At 49.8% G+C, this 20,970-nt stretch overlaps 2 protein-coding genes across 4 annotated transcripts; one reads left to right on the top strand and one right to left on the bottom strand.

The window, feature by feature from the left end:
• Positions 1–10: 10 nt before the first annotated feature.
• Positions 11–8,702, top strand: POLR2F (RNA polymerase II, I and III subunit F). 2 transcript variants are annotated; one of them, XM_058420452.1, is made up of 5 exons: positions 11–80; positions 202–271; positions 415–545; positions 2,024–2,095; positions 8,547–8,702. In XM_058420452.1, exons 1-5 carry the CDS (start codon positions 61–63, stop codon positions 8,623–8,625), a joined length of 372 nt encoding a protein of 123 aa, XP_058276435.1. In that variant the 5' UTR covers positions 11–60; the 3' UTR covers positions 8,626–8,702. The 2 variants fall into 2 exon arrangements, with proteins under 2 accessions (XP_058276435.1, XP_039919337.1); XM_040063403.2 differs by lacking the exon at positions 8,547–8,702 and adding an exon at positions 3,670–3,894.
• On the bottom strand, positions 6,973–17,377 carry SOX10 (SRY-box transcription factor 10). Of its 2 annotated transcripts, XM_040061176.1 has the most exons (4): positions 17,192–17,377; positions 15,518–15,971; positions 9,822–10,087; positions 6,973–9,426 (listed from the first exon to the last, which is right to left on the bottom strand). In XM_040061176.1, the coding sequence occupies exons 2-4, from the start codon at positions 15,925–15,927 to the stop codon at positions 8,711–8,713; spliced, it is 1,392 nt and encodes a 463-aa protein (XP_039917110.1). In that variant the 5' UTR covers positions 15,928–15,971; positions 17,192–17,377; the 3' UTR covers positions 6,973–8,710. The 2 variants fall into 2 exon arrangements, with proteins under 2 accessions (XP_039917110.1, XP_058276434.1); XM_058420451.1 differs by lacking the exon at positions 17,192–17,377 and having other exon boundaries at positions 15,518–16,892.
• Between the last annotated feature and the right edge of the window lie 3,593 nt (positions 17,378–20,970).

Genomic DNA, 20,970 nt, shown 5'->3' with positions numbered 1-20,970 from the left:
CACGGCGACACCCGGAAGTGACTGCCGGAGGTGCGGGTCACGGGGCGCCGGGCTGGAAACATGTCCGACAACGAGGACAAGTGCGAGCGGGGCGGCCGAGGGGAGGGACGGGAGGCGGCGGCGTGTCGCGCTTCGGGGCGGTGACGCGAGTCGGGTGGGGGTGGCCCGGCCGCAAGTTCGACGCGTGTGTCTCTCCCGTAGCTTTGACGGGGATGACTTCGACGATGTGGAGGAGGATGAGGGCCTGGAGGACCTGGAGAACGCGGAGGAGGTGGGTTCTGCCGGGCCCGCAGGGTCGCGCCGCAGCTTGACTGGGCGACTGCTGGGGTTGGGGAGGTCTCAGTGGCTCCCCCCACACCTCAGGGCCTCGGTGGTGACTGCGGCTGAGTCGCCGCGCGGGTCTGTTTCCAACAGGAGGGACAGGAGAACGTGGAGATTCTGCCCTCGGGAGAGCGGCAGCAGGCAAACCAGAAGCGGATCACGACCCCCTACATGACCAAGTACGAGCGAGCCAGAGTCCTGGGCACTCGTGCTCTCCAGATAGCGTGAGTACTGCCCGCCGTGTCCCCAGCATTGCCGCAGCTGCCCCCCCTTTGCACTGAATCCTTTGTATGGCTGCTGATTTTGCGTGTCAGCCTCTGGTCAGCAGTGATGCACAGGACTAAGGGGCTCGTAGTTGCACCTGAAGTCTCTGTGTCTCTCCTTGCCTGAAACTGTGATACTTGTGCATTAAGAAGGGAGCATTTAGTAGCCACAATGAGTTTTCCTAGGTCACAGACATTCCCAGGGAATGGGACAAGACAGTTTCTGGTCTTTCCTAAGAGAGGCAGCATGGACTTGAAGGTTCATAACTGGTTTGTAAGAGGGAGGGAGAGATGGTTCAAAACAGCTTCGGTTGATACCGCAGGGCTGGAGGAATTGGGAGTGAAGAAACCAACCAGAAATCCTTTTTAAGTGCAACTGCGTTGTGGGAAGCTGTAAATTTTTTAAAATATTTGCAATATTAAGGCCTTATTTTCAATAGACAATAACATTTAGTACTTACTTTACCTTGTGTTAAGACTGGCTGCTCTTAATCCATTTGCCTTGTTGGACTTGTTTTAATTATAAATATTAAAAACTGTTATGCTTTTTGAAAAACTACCTTTTGAGTGAGATTGCTAGACATTGGCAAGGGTTTCATCTTGGTTATAGCCACCTTGAAAATGAGGCTTCTCTTCTGCATGATTTAGAGGCAGCCATGCTGTTCTTTGCACAGCCTGTGAAGCTGTTTTGTGCATGTTCTTTCAGCTGGCGAAAGGCAAGAAAAATGGGGGGAGATGAGATAGGCTCGTGCCAGGCCTTTAATCCAAAGCACTCTGGCACCTGGTTCTGCTTCACCTGCATCTTCTGCCTTCAGTGCTGAACCCTGACCAGCAGCAGCCCCCATGGACTTACCCACACTACCGTGAGCTTTCTCTGCCACCACTGGCCTGTGGATGGGTGTAGTCACAGGCCTTTGCAAAATGATTAATTTTTTCTTCCAAGAGGTAAAATGCCCTGTAAATCCAGCCCCTCTCTTCCCTGATCCCTGTTCAAGAGCTGGATCAAGATCCCTGATCCCTGATCAAGAGCTTGTGAGCAAGTTAGAATGTAAGGATGTGTTGGAGTTGTAGGAGGCCTGCTCATTTTACAGCAATTCCACCCATTTCATTGGATTAATTTTAGAACCATTCTTTTCTACATGTTTAAGTACAGCAGAGGGTGACTAGGAGAGTGTGGATTTGACCGGTTCTTGAGCATGAGCTGGTTAGCAGAGCCCTAGGGATGGGACAGGAAGAACACTGAAGTAAAAGTTTGGTCTGTAACCATCTGGGGGAATTTTCTTCTTGAAGTGCACAACAGCAAATCAGTTTTGCGAGGATGGTGTCCCACTTTCCTACTTTATTGGCTATTCTAGAGGCGACACAGGTAGTCAGGTGTTTAGCTCTTCCCTCTTCTCACTCTGTGTTTTTGCTCAAGTGGTTGTTGATGTTCTTCCTAGGATGTGTGCCCCTGTGATGGTGGAGCTGGAAGGAGAGACAGACCCCTTGCTCATTGCCATGAAAGAACTCAAGTAAGTAACAGATTTTGTACTGATTTCCATAAAGACAGCAGTCCTCTCCTCATCCCAGCATTTAGCAGTTTATTCTAGGACAGCCTTGTCTTCCCTCGATAAAAGTAAGCACTATAGTTGCCTTTTTCTTTTTTCACCTTGGAGTTTCTCCACAGATAACTCTCTCCCATCCTAGTTGTTCCTACAAATACTGATGATTAGGAGTGCTCTGGATTGCTTCTACTTCACAGTCCCAGTGTTCTTTATTTCTATAATGGGATCCCAAGGTCTTAATCTTTTGGGAATTGATTTAATTCCCCAAACTGAATTGTTCTGAAGCAGTCATCTGAACAGACCTGTCTTCAAATGAAGTGCTGGCAAAAATTTAAATAAGGGTCAGGCTGGTGAGGAAGTTTGTTTCCTGCACCCTTTCGTGCTTGGCTTCTTGTGCTTTCCCCCTGCTTACAGAAAAGGTAAATAAATCCTTTCTGACTGCAGCAGAGGCAGCTTTTCGATGACCACTTGCAGGCCTACCTTTCCACAGCAGAGCTCCCTGCTGTCCCACAGTTTTCCTGCAAGATCTAGGTCACATGCAGATAGCCTTCAAGCAGCTGGACTCTGATGCTGATTAGGTCTTCTCCTTGAATAAAATTGTCCCCAGTTTCTCAGTGCACTGACGCTGCTCTTGCAGATTTTTTATCTACTACAGCTCCCTTCACCATTGCTAGAAACTCCTTAGGTCATATTCCCGTTAGATCTCCAGGCTCAGACTGAATTGTTTCTGGTCACCTGTGTGTGAGCTCTGGAAAGTAAGTCAGGGTGGTGCATCCTGTTCTGTGCCAAAATTCAGTTGTAATTTTTGGCAACAAGGAAACTTTACTACTAGAAAAACAACCTCCCTGAATGTAAAGGAGTTGTGTTACTTTTCAAGTCTGATGCAGTTGAAACCTGATGCCCTGGCTAGATTCCAGACTGTCTGATTATGCTTTGCTGACTTAAATCTACTTTCATGAGGCTAAATCATATTCAGCATTTTATTACTCTCTAATCAGAAGCACTGTTAGCAGATGCTGTGCTCCACCCCAGCTTTTGATACCTGAATAGTCACTGTTTCATGTATCCTTCTTAAAATGTAACTGATGCTCTCAGGATGCAAATTTCTCTGTAAATACCAGTTTGTCCTGGAAGTTCTCAGAATTCTGCCACCTTTTTAATGTCATGTGGGGGAAAACCTTCTGTCAAACAAAAAGTGGATTTGTTCTTCAAGTCCCTTGATTTATATTTTCCCCCTGTAGCCGGGTTAGATGCTTGGTGTTGCCTCTTAGTGGGTTCAGACTGCAAGACAGTTCCTGCAGTAGCAACAGAGGTCTGGGAGGTCTTTGGTGTTTGTAGTCTGAGGGTGCTGAGTGCTTCGCATCTAGAAATGACAGAAGGTTGTTGGGACTTGGCTATATGATATCAAATCACTGGTGCTGCACAGCTCTCAGTTAAATCTGATGAGTTTATTGAAGCCACCAAGCACCTCACTTCCATCTCTTACTGAAGTGATACAGTGGAGATTCTGACATTTCTGTTCATCTCTCTCTTCCCTTCAGAGCACGCAAGATCCCCATAATCATCCGTCGTTACCTTCCGGATGGGAGCTATGAAGACTGGGGTGTGGATGAGCTAATTATCACAGATTGATCAGATTCCAGGCATTGTTTTTGGTTTTGCATTTTCAGGGATGTTTCTAATTTTGGTTAGTGTTTGTGTAAATAAATTCTACATCTCCCTCTTTTAAATTAAATGTATTTGGGGTTTTTTGCCCTCTGACTTTCTCTTTCATCTCAGTTCTGTATGTCTGAGAGATTACTTTCTTAGCTGTCTTCACCAGTCTGGGTATTATTTTTTTCTCTGTGTGTTGTATACTATATTAGTAAGATTAGGGAGCCAAGTGCAATGCCGTTTTTTCGGCTTTCTTGCACTGTTGGAGGCCTCGTCTTTTAGCTAGGCTAAAGTCTGCAGTGACTCCCTCCTCTAGCACTGCTCCTCCCTGGTTACAGAATTGATACCCAGTTAAACTCCTGCTGTACAGAAATGCTCTGGCAGGTACTTTGGCTTCAGAAAGACTCCAGCCTTCCACCACTGTCCCTTCTTAAAATGGGAGTGCTGAGACACCTCCATTTCTTCCCCCTAGACAGTTGGGCCTTTGTGCCCTGAACAGGTTGCTGTGGAAACCCTCAATTTCCTCTTTGGCCAGTGCTGACTGTGGGGCTTCTCAGGAGTATCATAGAGCAGCTCTCATCAAGCCACCTATTGTTTCCCTGCTCCCTTGCTGCTTATCAGAACTGGGGATCCCCTTTCAGTGGCACAGCCCCAGCCGGAAGCGTGGCCGCCACTCACCATCCCACCAGCTCCACAGGTGTGGGTTGTTGTTGCACTTGTTCCTGGTGCATCCAGGCTCTCTGACACACGGTGGAACTGAGGTCCTGAGAATGGGCCGGCCATCTCAGTTGAACGTAACCTGGTGGTTCTTACTGTGGCACAACTGCAGCTAAATCCTAGGGTTCCTTTGATCTGTATTGTGGTGAAAGATCAGTCATCTGTCCCCTTCAGGTACCTACACTCTCGTCTCTGAGGTGCTGGGAGGTAAGAGTTGGGTGGATGCCTTACAAATCTGCAAGAGCTTCCAGCCAGCTGCAGATTTTTATTAATTCACCCAGTTTTCATTTCTTGATCCATGTACTTCAAGGTTCTTTCTCTGCATGCAGAAGATTTGAGCTTGGGCAGAACACACCAAATCTTTCTCAATTATCTTACTAAAAAGAGCTCTCAGAAGTTTTGTTTTCTGTTTTTAAAGAGAAGAAGGAGGAAGGCACACCTCACCTATGGTTTATGCCTTATATTTTTCTTTGCTCTGTTTCAGAAAGAATATTTCTGACTAGCTTGTGTTAAAGATTGTGCTTATATATAAAGTGATCCATTCTCCATGCTGTATGTGTGGTCAATGCCTGCACGTGGGCATCCATGTCCCAAAGGGAGTTTATACTCACCTGCCTGGAAACTTGGCTCATGTAACCAGCCATGAATGTCACTCTCTTACTGCTCCCTGTAAAAGCACCAGTCTATCCTTCCTCTCTTGCTATGCAGAGGAAAGGCTGGGTTTGGAGATGATAATGCAAGAGCTGAATGGGTCCCGAGGTGAAATGACAGGTCAAAGGAGATGTGGAGATGTTTGCAGCTACGTGAAGGGGGTTGACTGTGAAGAATGCAAATGCTTCCTCATCCAGGCCATCCTTACCAAGAAAAGGTTAATTTGCAGCACTGTGGCCTTCAGCCTTCTCCCCCCACCCTCCATGGAATCCTTTAATCACGTTGGTGCGGTGAAATTTCAGCCCTGAAATGGTGCCTTTGTGCAATCGTTTTGGCGTCTGCCATGGAGCGCGCGGTCGTTTTCTTGTCCTTTTTTTTATTTTTTTTAAATGGCTTCTTTGTTCCCTACCGGACTCCCCTCCCCAGCCTTGCATCTGTATCAGATACGATTAAAGGGATAGGGAAGGATGCCGGGCCAGCTCTTGCTAGGCTGCAGGAGGACTGGTTAACCCCTCTATTACCAGTGGTGTTCTCAGTACTCTCTTACTTGCAACAACCCCCCCATATGAGAGGAGGCGTCCCCTTCCACTGGAGAATGGTTGAGGCAGTGCCCACTCACTTTCCTAGTTTGCTTCTTGAGGAGATGGAGAAGAGTGCTTATGTGAGATTTTCCCACTCTTCTGTTCATGCATACTGTGTCACTTCTCTCTCCCACCCCTGTGATCAACTTTCATACCTCTAATTCTACGATGCGTTCCCTTCCTCCCTACCCGTGCTCCGGACTTGCTCCGCAGTGCCCTTCTCGGCTCTTCCCATAGCCTGTGATTTGGGGTAGAGGTTTCTCCTCCACTTCATGAATGGTCAGTCCCATTTTGCATGAAACTCTTTAGCTGGCATCACTATTATTAGATTAATTAAGCCAACCTGCTGGGCATGCTTTTGGCCCTAGACAGAACTTAATCCAAATAGTGCTGTGCTTTTTAGAAAGCTTTGAACGTGTTCCACAGTTCCTAAATGTTCTGCTTGCTCTACTCGCCCATAAAGGGTTTAGTGAACACTGACTCACTGCATTTGCTCACATGCACTGAAACATTGAAACCCTTTCGAATCAACATGTAATTGTTGGGAGTGTCTGTGGTAATTAGGCTCCTACCGTTCTGCCATTGGCCTTGAGAGATGTTCTTAAGCAGAGTGATACCTGCTACATATTTTTCTTCCCAGACAAGTTCAGATACCCTCCCAGGACATCACTATGTACAGAATGTCTTCTTCAACGAGTAAGAAAATATACATATGTTCTGGAATATACTCTGTATGTATGAGTGTTTAGGTTCTTCCTTGTGGAAGGCAAGAGGATGGGGGGTTGAGTTTTTACAGAGAAATTAATGGCTGCTTCCAAAATACACTAATTTGTGCATGTGGGGAAGTTTTTCTTTTGAAGGTATGTCACCTGCTACCTGGTCATGAGCAACCAAGATAAGAAAGCCCATACTTTATCTTAGCATTAACAATCACACTAAGAAATTTTTGGGTGAAGCATGTGCAAAATAGTACTCTTGATTGCATGTGCTGTATCTCAGATGAAGAACAGAAATCAGTGTTAGTGCTTTTGTCATGGAAGAAATGACTGGAGGTGAGATGTAAACAGAAGATGAGCTTCATCTCCATGAAGGAGTCTGGACAGCCACTCAGAAATGTTCCCCTTCCTGAGAGGCTGAGGAAGGCTGTGCACAGGATCTGTGTGGTGGTGTGTGTGACCCATTATACACGTACTGGGGGAAAAATCAGACTTGCAGGGAAGAGGTCGAAAAAACCCAGACATGTGAAAATGAAACTTTTATGTTTATTATTCCATATGTTTAATGCAGAGTTAATGGTGCTAGGATGGCACAGAGACTGAGGAGAGGGAGGTGGGGGAGGAAGGTGCTACTTGCATAAATAAGGGGACAAGGCTGGAAGAGGTTACATACATCAGGGAGCAAACATTCTACATGATCTTTTCAGACACCACAAGGATAAGTCATCTGTAGCTAAAGGAGGCAGGAAGGGCATCTGACAGTCATATCAGCAGAGAGGTACAGCAGCACCCATCACAGTCCACATTTGGTTAAAGTTTCTTTCGAGACTGGAATATGCACCGGAGTGTCCCACAGCATGTCTGCAATCAGCTGCCAGGAATCATCTTTTCCTGTGGCAATTTTTGTGCTGGTTCACTCCCTGGCATGACAAACCACCCCAGTCATGGAAGTGACAAAGAAGGAGCAAGCAGACTGTCCTCAGATGTTGGGCTGAAAAAAGAGGTTGATCTCTAAGAGCTGGTTGCTTCCAGTTTACAATCCAAAGGCAAAGAAGATTACTTTGCACCTCAATAGACTTTTTTCTTTCATCATCCAAGATCGGGTCTGTAACTACCTTGTTAAAAGCCACAGGAGTATCTTTCCATTCTCAGCATAGATGGGAGAGAGGTGTTGGCTGGCTGGGAGATATGATGAATGAATGAGTTCAGCCTGGGCTTAGAGTGGGAGCTCGAAGAGTGGAATCAACTTGGGGTGTTGGCAAGTGCATTGTAGCGTTCTTGGTGCCTCTTCATTTCATGCAGGCACCTTCAGACACTGAAGAGCAAGGACTAAGTTTGCTCAGAGGTTGTTAGGGGTTCTGAAGATATTAGAAGGGACTTACAGACCAGAAATGCTAGACATAAATTAATGATACAGAGTAATTTTAAAAAAGGAGGATTCACCCGTAGCACCATAATGATTCATTGGTCCTTCCCCACCTCTCTTCCACCTTCATACGTGAACATGCATGTGCGCACAGGCTGTGATACAAGTAATGCTAAGACAGTTCATGCTGTTCCCAAATCCCATGTACTGTTCAGGCAAGCCTTCAAATCTCCATGCTGGGAAGAGTGTGGGATTAAACAGACAGGATGGAGGGAGGAGGTGGGGAGAAAAAGCTAGGGTGCAGCTGTGGAAATTGGCAGGGAAGCAAGCATTGGTTGGTCTTCCAAGGGCTTCAAGATTCGTGCATGTGTGAATCTTAGGCAGGACTGCTGTACAACGCTGATTGCAAGGAAGCTGGCCATGCCATCATTCCTACTGCTCTTCCTAAGATGCATCTGCTGAGGCTGAGTGGCCACCCTACACCTGCAGCAGATGTGGCCATTGTGGCCTGTTGGAAACACTTGCAAACTCCCTGGAGCAGTGTGGGAGGGGAAGGAAAAGACAGTCTCTCTCATCGTACAGTCCCGGGTGTGCACAACAAAACCCACCACAGACCAGTCACTCCATGTCTAGAATCCCCCTCATCTAGAAGGCCAGTAAGACATTGCAAGCCAGTCGTGTGGCCTGTGTGAAATTGATAAAGGGCGAAAGGACAATAAACCTTCTTCTTCTAGGTGGGTGTGCCAGCGAGAACTGGGATCAAGAAAGGCACTTCTGTATACTTGGTGGGTTCTGGTGGCTGGATGGCACTGAGTGACCTTGGAGTTCGGAGGCTCTTCTGCCCGTGCTGATTCTTCAGAGCCTTTCCATTGCTGCTTCGGTAACTGTTCCCCATTCCCTATGGTCTGGAGAGAGTTGTGTACACGGGCTGCTCCCAGTGTGTGGGGCTATGGGACTGTGGCACAGAGGGTGCAGGGTCAGAGATGGCAGTGTAAAGGGGACGTTGGGAAGGTCCCATATAAGAGAAGGCAGAGTAGAGGCCAGAGGCTTGGGTGGAATGGCTGTAGTAGGGTCCTGAGGGCTGGTGGTCTGGGTAGTCAAACTGTGGCCTGGAGATGGAGGGGAAGGCCGAGCCGTAGTGGGGCAGACTCAGGGATGTGTAAGCAATCTGGGAGGTGGAGGGCTGGTCAGTGTAGTGGCCTCCGGGGGTGGACCCCTCTGTTTTCACCTGGGCCTTTGAGTCCACCACCGATGAGGTGGCAGTGGACAAGGAGACTCCATGCTGCTTGGAGATCCAGGCAGAGTGTCCACTTGCCGCGGCCAGGGCACTCCCAAGGCCATAGCCAGCAGCGGCTGCTGCCGCGTAGCCTCCAACGTGGCCTGGGTGGCCGGCGTGTCCATTGGGCGGCAGGTATTGGTCGAATTCATTGACATCAAAGGTCTCCATGTTGGACATCACCTCATGGCTGATCTCCCCAATGTCCACATTGCCAAAGTCAATGTGTGGCTTTCCCCCTTCCCCCAGGGATCGCCCTTCTCGTTTGGAATCGGCTTTTCCTGCCTGCATCTCAGTCTTAGGGGTGGTAGGAGGTGTGGGGGGCCCATGGCTCTGACCTGCAATGTGAAAAGTATTTTGAGGAGGAAAAAGAGAGAAGAGGTGAGTTACAGCTTTATGACTCGCTCTATACACAACCCAGCTCTGTTCTTCCCAGTATGACAGCAGCTGTCTAGCTGGAGGCTTTGGTGGAGAGAGAAAGAAATAGCCAAACCCAAATCTATTTATACCATCTTGTGGAAAAAAGGGAAGAATGCAATGATATCTTGCCTGACTAGAGGAACACAAGTGCCCCTGAAACGCAGGCATGTTCCTGTACTGCTGACACCAGCAGTCTGCTGAGTCATGAGTAAAGTGTGAGCCCCATCACTAAGGCTTTCACCATGACTTGTCTTTCTTGACCCTCTGATTTGGCTGTAATCTGTCAAGAGATTCACTGAGACCCAAGACTCACCTGAGGAGTGTTCTGGATGACCGTCGGACATGGGCGACCCTTCGCCGGGATGCCTGTGATCCAGGTGGGCATTCTTGTAGTGGGCCTGGATGGCAGCAGCCCCACCAGCCTCCCCCTCTACCTGGCCTTCACCCTCACCCTGTGTGGCCTTGCCATTTTTCCGCCGGCGGGGCTGGTACTTGTAATCAGGATGGTCCTTCTTGTGCTGCATCCTCAGTCGCTCCGCCTCTTCGATAAAGGGCCGCTTGTCGCTTTCATTCAACAACCTGCAGAGACCAAGGTGGTAAAGAAGAGGGAAAGGAGCGGGGCAGGTCCATCAAAGTAAAACACCTATGCTCAGTATTGTGGGACAGGGTGTGTAAATCCAAATGCCAGGATGTTGCCCCATGGAGGGTACTTCCCAGAACAACAGGAAGAACTTGGAGTGTTTCAATGGAGACAGCAATTCTTTCCTTCTTCTCCTTAGTCGTTAAGCCCTGCCACTGGTTGGTGCCAGTGCTGGGTCCCCCTTCCCTACCTGTATGATGCTTCTCACCTCAGTAAGTTCAATTTACACTCTCTTTCATTGCCAAAGGGTGAAGTACAGCCTTTTGTAGCTGCGTTAAATAAGGTTGGACGAGCTGCTTTTAAAAACTTCGGACAAATTAAGGGCAGTTGGAATTGTCCTTTGGACAAAGACAGCGAACTGCCTGTAGTGCTGCCTGTCCCATGTCTCTTGCTCTTCCCTAGACTGTATTTGTTCCAGGTTAACCTCCTCCCTTCTATTGGCTCTGCTCCTAGTTTGAGGCTGTGTGGAACACCAATAGCAAAAATTGATATTGGCTCCACTATAAGCATGTAAAGCAACCTTTAGTCATCTTGCAATATTCTAAAAGGGAATTAAAAAAAAAAAAATTGGAAGGGGCAGAAACAGTGTATTCTACTATTCCTGGAGCTCCTGCTCGCCTCAGACATGGATAATGCAAAAGGCTGAAGCACAAAGGACCAGCCTTCCTTGAATTTGAACAAGCAGTTGTAAAAAATTTAGCTGCTATTTCACTGGCTTTGTAGAAGTAGATGAGCCTTGGTCTCTGGATGAAAGGCACTGCAGAAATGTGAGCTCCTTGTCTGTATTCCTGCAGATCACGGGCTGCTCTAGTTAAGGCTCTCTGAGGAAATGTGAAATGCACAGGCAGGATGCCTTAGAGCACTTGAAGATGAGATCAAACTCATTGCTCAAGCCTTTTGCAAGCATTTCACATGGAAGCACTTCAATTTCATGTTATGATTTTCCTCCTCATATTCTTGTGACTCAAGGTCATCCTGCCTCCAACCAAAAACCAGTGCTCTCAGATGGGACCAGTCTTCTCAAAACACCCATTACAAATGGCAGGACTCACAAACAGCAAAAAAGAAAATCCATTTATGTTGTGTCCCCACCTTTCTCTCCCCAGCAACAGAACTACATGGCAGCGCTGAAGCCCTTAGCACTAAAATGTGATCAATTCCATTTAGCTGTAAGCTCTGGGGAAGATGAAAAGACCTGAACTGACCTGAAAAATTGAAGACGAAGAGGAGGCATGGCTCAAGGAATACACATGTAAATCTGGTGGGCAGTCAGATGGCTCACCAGCAAGTAGCGGGTTGGTCCCTAAACACCCCCTTCCCCGCTACTCTTTGTGCATCCTCTCGGCTGGTAGATGGAAGGTGTGTGGCATAGTGCTGACCCGGGTTCACTCCAGTCAGCCTGAGCGGGTTGTGGCCACACACCACATTCCTCCACTGCCTTAATCCTGGAGATTAGGGCAACTGAGCCACCATGAATCCAACACCAGCTTTCCTGTCTCCCTCCCGCCACTGTATACCACACTCACAAGTCCCACGAGGCTCTAATCTGTCAGCCTGTGCTGCTCGAGATGGCCCTCCAAGGGTCAACCCTCATAGGCCTTGTGGACTGGGAGCAACGTTGCCTTGGCAAAACCTTCATCCTTGCAGAACGTGGGATATGGAGAATAGAGGCAAAAACTGCAAAGCTCAGCCTCCGACATCTGTCTTGTGGATGGTGTGAAACAGAGCCATTGAAGGCTACACAGGTGTCAGATCTCTGCCCTCTGAGCAATTCTCAAATGCCTCACCTCCTCTCCCCTTGACAGCAGCCCATGGGTAGTGCCACCAACGGGACAGAGGCAAGTCCACTCCCCACATCTTTGCCTTCTCTCCAAGGCTGCCTGCTCCCTCCTCCCTCCCACTGGGATCAGAATTCAAATCGGCTTTAGCAAAGTGAAACTGGTGCGAGCAGGCAAAGGCCAGGAGATTTGGGGGGATTTAGATTTCACTTGCTTCCTGCCCTCCCCCTCCTGCCCCCCATGCTCTCCAGGCCATAATGGAAAGGAATCTCGCACAGGCAGAGAAGTTATGGATCACAGAGAAAAGCCCTTCATGGGCCTTATCCAAGTGACACCAAATGCTTACTCCTGAAGTGAGGGGAGAGGGGCAAGCATCCAGCACCATGCTCTGGGAGGAGAAAGAAAGGCTAAAACCTTCCTGCCAGCCTCTCACAGCCTTCCCTTTTGCCACCTGGCATTGCACTTCTCCGTGTTCTAGGCTCCTGGCTCAGCAGCCAGAGGCCTGACCCTGGCTGGAGCTCAGCTGCCAATGAGTCAGTGCAGTGATGGGCTTGGGCACAGGGATTGATGCAAGGCAAGGGCTGGCTGGGAGCAGAAAGCAGCCCTCCTACACATCCATGGCCCTAGATTTGGCATGAACTAATTCCCTGGGTGTTGCCACCCTCATGCAAAGATCCCTCCATCGGGGCCCCTTGCTCCTCCCTACCAAGCCTTCCTCCCCTTCTTCCCATGCTTCCCTTGTTTTCAGCCCCAGAGGTGGCGTTGGCTGGCATTTTGGCTGGGAGTCATGCTGGCATTTTAGCAGCCAGCCTCCATTTGAGAGGTGCTCCGTGTCCTACCTTGGGAAAGGAAAGAATTCAAGGACAGATTTCGTGACCGTCAAGCACAAAAACTCTCCCTTCTTTTTTAGTATGTCCCATTTGTTTGCACCCATCACACACCCTAAGTGGGTACAGACTGGGGAGGGTGGATGGGGCTATAAGCCCCTTGGCACTGTGTTTGGGGTCAGGCAGGTAACGTGGCCATCAGGGCATATCTTGCAGCCCGTTCCAGTGAGGGCTGGTGCCTGTGGAGGACATGGCAGTGCAAATTCTGGGCTTAAAAACCAAAAATCCTGGGCTATTGCGCCCTGTTTTGCAGGTGCCTCTCAATATTTCCCAGCCTCTTCCATTCCCACCCAGTGCCGATTTCTGGGGACGTGCTTGGTTTAATGGTGGTCTGCAGGGAGTCCCTGTGGCCACCAGCCTTTGCCTCTAACCCGCCCTTTATCGGTATAAGCTCAGAGCAGCCAACATTTTCCAAAGCGACAAGCCATGGAAGTAGGGTTTCAATGGCCACCTTTGCAAGGACACTCATCAAAAGTTAGAGGCTAAGTCATCCAGAAAAAAATCCTCTCTGCCTGCAGCTGTACCCGTGTGTAGGAGCTATACCTGGAGGACAGTGTAGATAAGACAATGGGAACCTCAGCAGAGGAAGCCCACCCATACCACAGCTGGAAGGCAAGGCTTTGGACTACTATCCTGGTAAACTTTGGGTCACCTTCCCTGGAGTTTTGTGGTTGATATTTCTCCCCAGCCTCACAGAAGGACACACACATGTGGCCAGACACTTACTGTACCCATAGCCCAGCTTGCTGTGTTGTGTGATATCCAATGGGGCTGGCATGGCTTGGAGAGCTTCAGCACACACTAGGAGAGGAGACATTCAAGAGAAGCACCCAGGTGGCAAACTTAGCAGTTTACAACAACCCCAGGCCTGACCCCACAAGCTTCTCATCTGAGCCACACTTCCTGGCTATATTGTGCCCTAATAAACACATGGGGACCTTGACCATGGTCTGGTGGCAGTATCCCACTGCACTGAGTCCCATGTGGCCAGCAGCGGGAGCCATGTGCTGGGACCAGGGAGACACTTGGATGCATGACTGTGGCCACGGGCTGGAGGCTATGTCTCCCTGTGCCCTGAATGTAATACCTGTGGAGGTTTCACTGCTTTGCTATATTTTCAAGGAAAACACAGTGCCTGGAGGGAGACACCATTGATCTAAAATCTGGGAAAATTTTGCAGTAAAGGAATGATATCTTGAAATCAACATTTTGGAAACAAATAGGATGGGTCCCCCCACACACCCCCTCTTCTCAACACAGCTTCACAGTCCAGAGGCTGGCAGCAGAGTCCCAGGTGAAAGCAAGCGCTGTGGTAAGGGGAAGGCAGAGGGGACCCAAACAGGAAAGAACATCAAATGAGACATTCACAATCAATGCTCTGCGTTTGACTTCCCAAAGAAATCCCTTTGCTGGGGTCACATTATACACTCAGGAGTCAGGGTAAACAGGCTGACATAGCAGAGGGAGAATCTAATGCCAAGGGGTTGGTTCCTTGCAAACTAGGCGGTTTGAAGCCAGGAATGAATAGCTGCTATAGAGAGTGTGTTTTGAAGCTTCTGCTTCAAAAAATGTGTCTTGGCTCATCCAAAACCGAGGCCTTCCTCTGCGAAATACTGTCAGGGTGTGAGAGAATGAGAGGCTGTTTGCGTGAGCCTTGGTTTGCGTTGGTTGGCATGAGGCAGGGGACTGTGCTGGGGACTTGTGGCAGAAAGTAACAGTTTGATGAGGCATTCAGCAGAGACCGTTCAACGGTATGGATGCGACACAGCCAGCCTGACGCATTTGGCTTTGGCACAATGGCTCTCTGCACACTTGATGAGGGCAGCCTATGAATCTGCTGGAGGAGGGAGGGGAGGCTACACAAAGGACTCAGGAACTGCACAAAGTGAAAATAGGTGTGCGAATTGATGGTGCCAAGGAACAAAAGTATGTGTGCTACTGAGAAGGGAGGGCATCTCTCTGGGTGCAAAGGAAGATGGGGTTCATTTGAGCCAGCATATTCCAAGAGAGCCTGCTAACACTGGGACTGTTGCAGGTCTCTTCCTCTCTGCTGAGCCTCAGCCCCTGTTTCTACCTGTGTCTCTCCTTGTCCATGTCACTGCACCTGCATGGCCTGCCAAAACTGGGACCATCCAGGGAAGGAGGAGTGTTGGGCTCTGACTGCCTGTCTCCTTTCCCCCGACCTTCCTCCTCAGCTGTAAATTGGTTTCCCTCTTGTTTTGTGGCACTGCCCAGAAAAGAAATCCTGTTAGTGCTGGGATCTGAGTGCAGACAGGCTTGGGGCAGCCACCTGTGACTTAGCTCTTAAGTCTTAAGCTCAGCCAGTTTACTGCTAGTGCACAACTGAGCCCAACAGGGAGAGTGAGCCAAGAAAACAAGATCTCCCCTGGCAGACAGGCAGGGAGGACCAGAATGAGAGTGTCCTCATCAGGAACAATAGGGAAACTTAGTAGGAAACACATGGAAAGGGCTTCTGCCCAGTACAGAGGTGAGTTCTGTTGAGGAAGCCTTCACTACATTCACCCACCTCTCTTGCTCCAGTCAACAAAGGCGCCTCCTGTGACAGGGCCCACCGTACAGAAGTCCCCTCAAGGGACACCCCTTCCATTCCACTGAGTCTCCATCCTTCCACATGACCACACAGTCCTACAGAGGACACCTCCAGACCTCAGCCCACACACCCCACATTCCACCGCATTCTTACCTCCAGAGCTTTCCCAAGGTCTTACTGAGCTCAGCGTTGTGCAGGTGGGGGTACTGGTCAGCCAATTTCCTCCGGGCAGCCTGTGCCCAGACCATGAAGGCATTCATGGGCCGCTTGACATGGGGTTTGCTCTTGTTACTTCCATTGACCCGGACGGGCATGGGAACCAGGGTCCAGTCATAGCCGCTCAGCACCTGGCTGACTGCCTCGCGGATGCACACCGGGAACTTGTCATCATCTGCCTCCGAGTCTTGCTGTTCCTTCTTGACCTTCCCCATCTCCCCATTCCCAGAGCCAGTGAGGTGCGGGGAGTTGTCTGATGCCATCGAGGGTCCTGGGGACAGGCAGTGGTGGTCTTCAGAGCCCACTGGGCTCATCTCCACCTCCGAAAGGTCCTGGTCGTCAGCCATCGTTGCTCTCAAGCCTTCCCTCTTCCTTCTCGCTGTCCTTCTCACTGGGGAGGGAAGGGAGGAAAAACAACGAAAAGAAAGGAAAAAAGGGGGAAAAGAGAGAAAAGGAGGAGCAACCACCAAATCTGAAAGGGACTCCAAGGTCTCTGAAGAACTGACCACGAGACAGGGGCTGCTCAATTAAAGCGCAAGCAACGCAATTGCTGTGCACACCACAGAACCCGTGATCAATGGGGGTGGGGATGGGCCGGGGCCCCTGATTAATTGGGATATTGCTCCCTATCTCTGCAATAGTGTGGAGCTGACATGTGTGGAAGGGCCTGCTGCAAGAGGGATAAGGAAGGCTGGGAAACTGAAAGGAGAGAGACATGTACCACTCTGCCTGGGCACAGTACCCCACAGAGGAGTGGAATGTGGAGGAGAGCCACCAAACTTGTGTGGGGAAGTGCCCCTTTATTTCAAAGACATGCAGTCAAATGTCTGGGGGGAGGCATGCGAGGGGAAGCACTGGCACTGTATCTGTAAGCCAGAAGGGACTGATACCCCACGTAGCAGGGAACCTGAGTGGCTGGCACCAGCACTCAGGCCCGGGAACCACACCCAGAGACCCTGATCCCAGCTCTGAGAAAGTGCTTCTGCAGGGACATCTCATCCTTCACTCTCCTCTCATAGCAGATAAACCAAAGGCTTAAAAGACACTTCATCCACACACACACACATTCCAGTATATATGTGTGTATGCTTATGCACACTCACATTGATGTATCTATATCTGTGTCTATATTTGCATCTATATCTATGTATATCCAGACAAAAACACAACCAAGTTTAACTTTGAGACAAGCCATAGCTTTGGGTTGCCTGCCCCACACACTCCGCCTTTCCCCTTCTGTCTGCAGTCACCTCTAAAAGTCCCTGCTGCTGTGCAGCAGTTCCCCCCTAAGAGAAAGAAACACTCTAAAAATAAAGGCTCTCTTATCCTCCCCATCTAGAAATAAAATAAAATTTTAAAAAATTTTAAAAAAAGTAGAAGAAGAAAGAAATCAAAAAAATAATAATAAAAAAAGTGATGGAAAAGCATGCCTCTGGCTTAGCTGGGAAAAAAAAAAAAAGCCAGTGCATAGCAAGAGCTGCTGTCCCCCTAGTTTCAGAGGGCAACACAGACTCTTGTTTAGGAAAATGAAAAAAGTAAGAGAAAGTAGAGGGAAAAAAGCGCGAATGAAAGTGTGCGCGTGTGCAAGCGAGCTCAGGTAGGAAAACTTACATTGCTGGCCGGTATGCCGGGCAAATCCTGCAAGGGCTGTGATTTGTATCCCAATAGCCCCCCTGCTCTTTCTCCCAGCCCCAGCGGTGTCGGGGCACGCAGCTCGGGGAGGCTCTCAAGCGAGTGCCATTCCTGGAGGGAGGCTTGGTTTTTACTAATACCCCGGCTGGATGTCTCTAGCTGGCTTTGCTGCTTAGCACCGGGGGAGGGAAGGGCGGAAGGTGGAGCCAAGCACTCCTCAGAGCCAGAATACAGTCGGCCAGGGACGGCGGGGAGGGGACACAGGCAGCCCCCCACCTCAGCTACCAGTATGTTCTGTTTTCCATGATGCCAGCTTCTTCATGAGAATTGCTGGCATTGCTGCTCTCAGCGGCGTGGCCACCCCAGAGATGGTGCTGAACCCTGGCAGGCTGAGGTGGTGGAATGCTGGAAGGGGTGTGGGTAGTTTGAGGAGAAGGGGGTCCATCCTCAGGATGGGGATCCCCCTCCTTCCCTCTGATACTGTGGTTGCTCCTGAAGAGTCTAGTGCTCCCCATGTGCTAAATGAGTCCCTAGTCCTCATCACAGAGTCACATGAGGATTCTTCTATGCTGAAACGAGTTGACCTGGGACTCTGGGGTCAAGGCACTGTGTAAAGGGCATCATTCAGACCTGCATCTGCAAGGTAGGAAAGGCGATGCAGGGGATCAGAAGTGTTCGGAGGGTGGAGGACATCAGGAAAATACCATGCTGCTGGACAGTGGATACCAGTCTGAGCCTTCTTAAGAATTTTGCACTCTAGGGGTGGACTCTGTGGGCTCTTGCCAAGACAAGCAGGCTCTGCTTCCTTCAGCATGCTGAGCTGCTCCTAAAGGCAAATGTGATCTCACAAGGAAAGTGGGGTTTCCTGATGAGAAGGACTTCTACGCTCACTCACCATCATTCTTGCTGCTTGTGCACTGGGATAAGTAATAGATCTCAGCTCTCAATGGTTTAGAATATTCTCTCTCACATCTTTTGTTTTCCACCTCACTTTCCTTCCTACATGCCTCTGGTAGTTGGTTTCTTCAATTTCCTTTGTTGGCAGGGCTGATATAGACAAACACCAACTCTGTAACCATGAGAAGTCACCCACAAAAATTCCGATCTCCTATGGCAGCAATGAGATAAACTGAGCTCCTGCCCCAGCTCCCTGCTGGAGAGCCAACCTGAAGTCACTTCAGTGCTAAGTCCGCAAATACAAAGACATTAATGCATATGACCCAGGCAAAGAGCTTGAAAGGATTTCAAGAACATTTTCAACTCTTGCAGTAGATATTCACTCTTCTTGTAAATTCTTCACATGATGCCCTTTTCCCTTTGGAAGAAAGGAATGTAAGTTCTTTTTGATGACAAGCCCAATGGAGAGCCTCATAAAGCAGCATCGAGGCTCTGCTTCCTTGGCCAAAGCAGCAGTTGGTCAACCTCAAGTCTTGCCAGTTGGGATGAATTCTCTCACCAACAGACACCCCAGTTGTAGTTGGCACAAGAAGGGGCAATTTGGCAGCTCACCCTCTGTCTGGCATGCAGATGACCGGCAAAAACAAGTGAGGCAAGGTCAGTTCATACACAGTTGTCCGTGGCCCACAGGATGCAGTGTCAGTGATACTGCAGAGCTCGTGGCACCTTCTCCCAGCCAGTAAGGGTCATCCTCAATCTACAGGGGCCCTGCATAGGAGTGTGGGAAAACTGGAAGTTTGGTCTCCTGCCCCTCAAGAAGGCAGCCTCTGCTGAGAAACTCTGCCCTGCTTGTTCCCCTGGCTGCAGCTAACCTCCAACCTGGGGCAGGGAGGGAGAATAACACAGAAAACGGCCAGAAAATTATGCTTATTTGCTCTCCCTTCAGGTGGCTACTTCCTGTGGATTCCACAGGAAAGAGGCAGTGTGTCAGAGATTTCTTGTTTTCTTCTTCAGCAGGGATACAGGGAGCAGGGCTTGAAGTGGTAGGGAATGAGAGGTCAGGGGTCACCTAGTGCTTAGCTAGGAGAGGATCCCCAGTCAGGAGACAAAAAAAAGAGCCTCAGAAGGCACTGAGTGAAGTTTACAGCCTGCTCAGATCCCACCCCAAGTGCAACAGGTAAACTCTGCAAGAACAACTCACAGCTGGGCAAGAATCAGATCCAGAAGGGATTTCAGTAACCACCAGTGCATTAGAACAGTGTTTTTCTCACCATCCCTCTCAGAGCCTGCTGCCACCAGCCAGCCAGGAGCCAAGTTCAGTTTGTGCCTCATTGCAGAGCAATGGGTGGCTGAGCTGCACAGAGGGATGTCTGTGGGAGAGTATGTACCAGCCACACAGTCTCTGCAATCTCAGTGTCTCCTCGTATTTCAGTGTTGAGGAAGGGGCTTTTTCCCTCCATTCTGCCTCTCTCCAGTTCTTGTATTTTGTCTCCTTCGGTCCTGCCTCCACTTTTTGAATTCTCTTTTATTTTGCAGTCCGTTTACAGCCCCCTCTTAGAGCACTGAGTGCTCTAAGACTTATCCAAGTCTCTTCTGTCCATGTGTCCTCTGTCCACACCACTCCCAAGTATGACAGGAAAGACACTCTGCTCCAGGCTGGCCGTTCGGTGAACAAGGAGCATCATCGCAGCAGCACCTGCTTAGTAGGGTTTCAGCAAAGGGACCACATCGGTGGGACACCTCCCCCGCCAAGGTAGGAGCACGGAGGTTTTGGGGGATGGGTTTTGCTAGATGTCACCTATCCCCGGCACCTGTAGCAAGGGAGGATTCAGAGGGGAGAGCCCGTCCACAGCAGAGGAGCAGCAGGATCCCCAGCCCAAGAGTCAGCTTTTGTCCCCTGCCCAACTCGGGGACACAGCACTGGTATTGTCCCAGGACCGCCTGGGAAAATGGGAGGGGTTCCCTGTGAAATCTTTCCATACAGTAAAACAGCCTCAGAGCTGGGGAGCAAGGAGGGGACGATACAGACATTCGAAAAAAAATACACACACACCCCAGCCAAACAATACCCACAGTGTGCTGAGGGAAAGGGAGACCCATGAATTGGGAGTTTGATAAGGATTTTCTCCTGCGCGCGCCTGCTCTCAACGGCCCCTTCAGTTTTCCCAACAGCCCCCCCTCCTTCCCTTTCTGGCTTTCTTGTTTGGGCCTTAAACAGTGCACGGTCTTTGTTCAGGATACAGGTGAATGACAATCATGTGATTAACACACAGTCGCACACACACACGCACGCACATAAAAAGCTTTTTAAGACCATCCAGCTTGCTCCAGACCCAAAGACGGGAGAGGAAGCCCGGGCTAGGAGGAGCTGAGGCGGCGGCGGTGGCCAGGATGGGGACAGCCACTGGGATGGATGAGCGGGCACCACCTCCTCTTTGCAAAATCCCCCTCATGTGGAGGTGGGCACGTGAGACAATGAGGGGCAGGTGGTTGGGGGGGAGGGAGGCAAGGTCTGGGATTTGGGGGTGGAGGGGGTCTTGTCCTTGCTGCCCTCTTGCCTGTGCCAGGCGGGTTGGTGTGGATTTATTGTGGCTGTGTCTTCCTTGTGACGCTGTGGGAAGGACAGGGAATGGCCATAGCAACATCAGGTTCGGGAGGAAAACCAGGTTTCTTACACCAAAGCCAAACCCTTGACCTGCCCTATCGCCAAAGTGGGATTTGCATCTTTGTCGGTATGAAGCTTGCCGCTGCTGCCTGACATGGCTGGTAGGCATGGCTTGGTGAAGAAGAGGAGGGGGACAGCCCTCCTGCTGGAAAGTGGGTCTGTCTCCCTGCCCGTGAGGAAGGAAGAGGGAGGCAGA

This window comes from Hirundo rustica, chromosome 4 (assembly GCF_015227805.2).
Source record: "Hirundo rustica isolate bHirRus1 chromosome 4, bHirRus1.pri.v3, whole genome shotgun sequence".
Lineage (NCBI taxonomy): Eukaryota > Metazoa > Chordata > Aves > Passeriformes > Hirundinidae > Hirundo > Hirundo rustica.
This window is presented reverse-complemented; position numbering and strand designations above follow the sequence as displayed.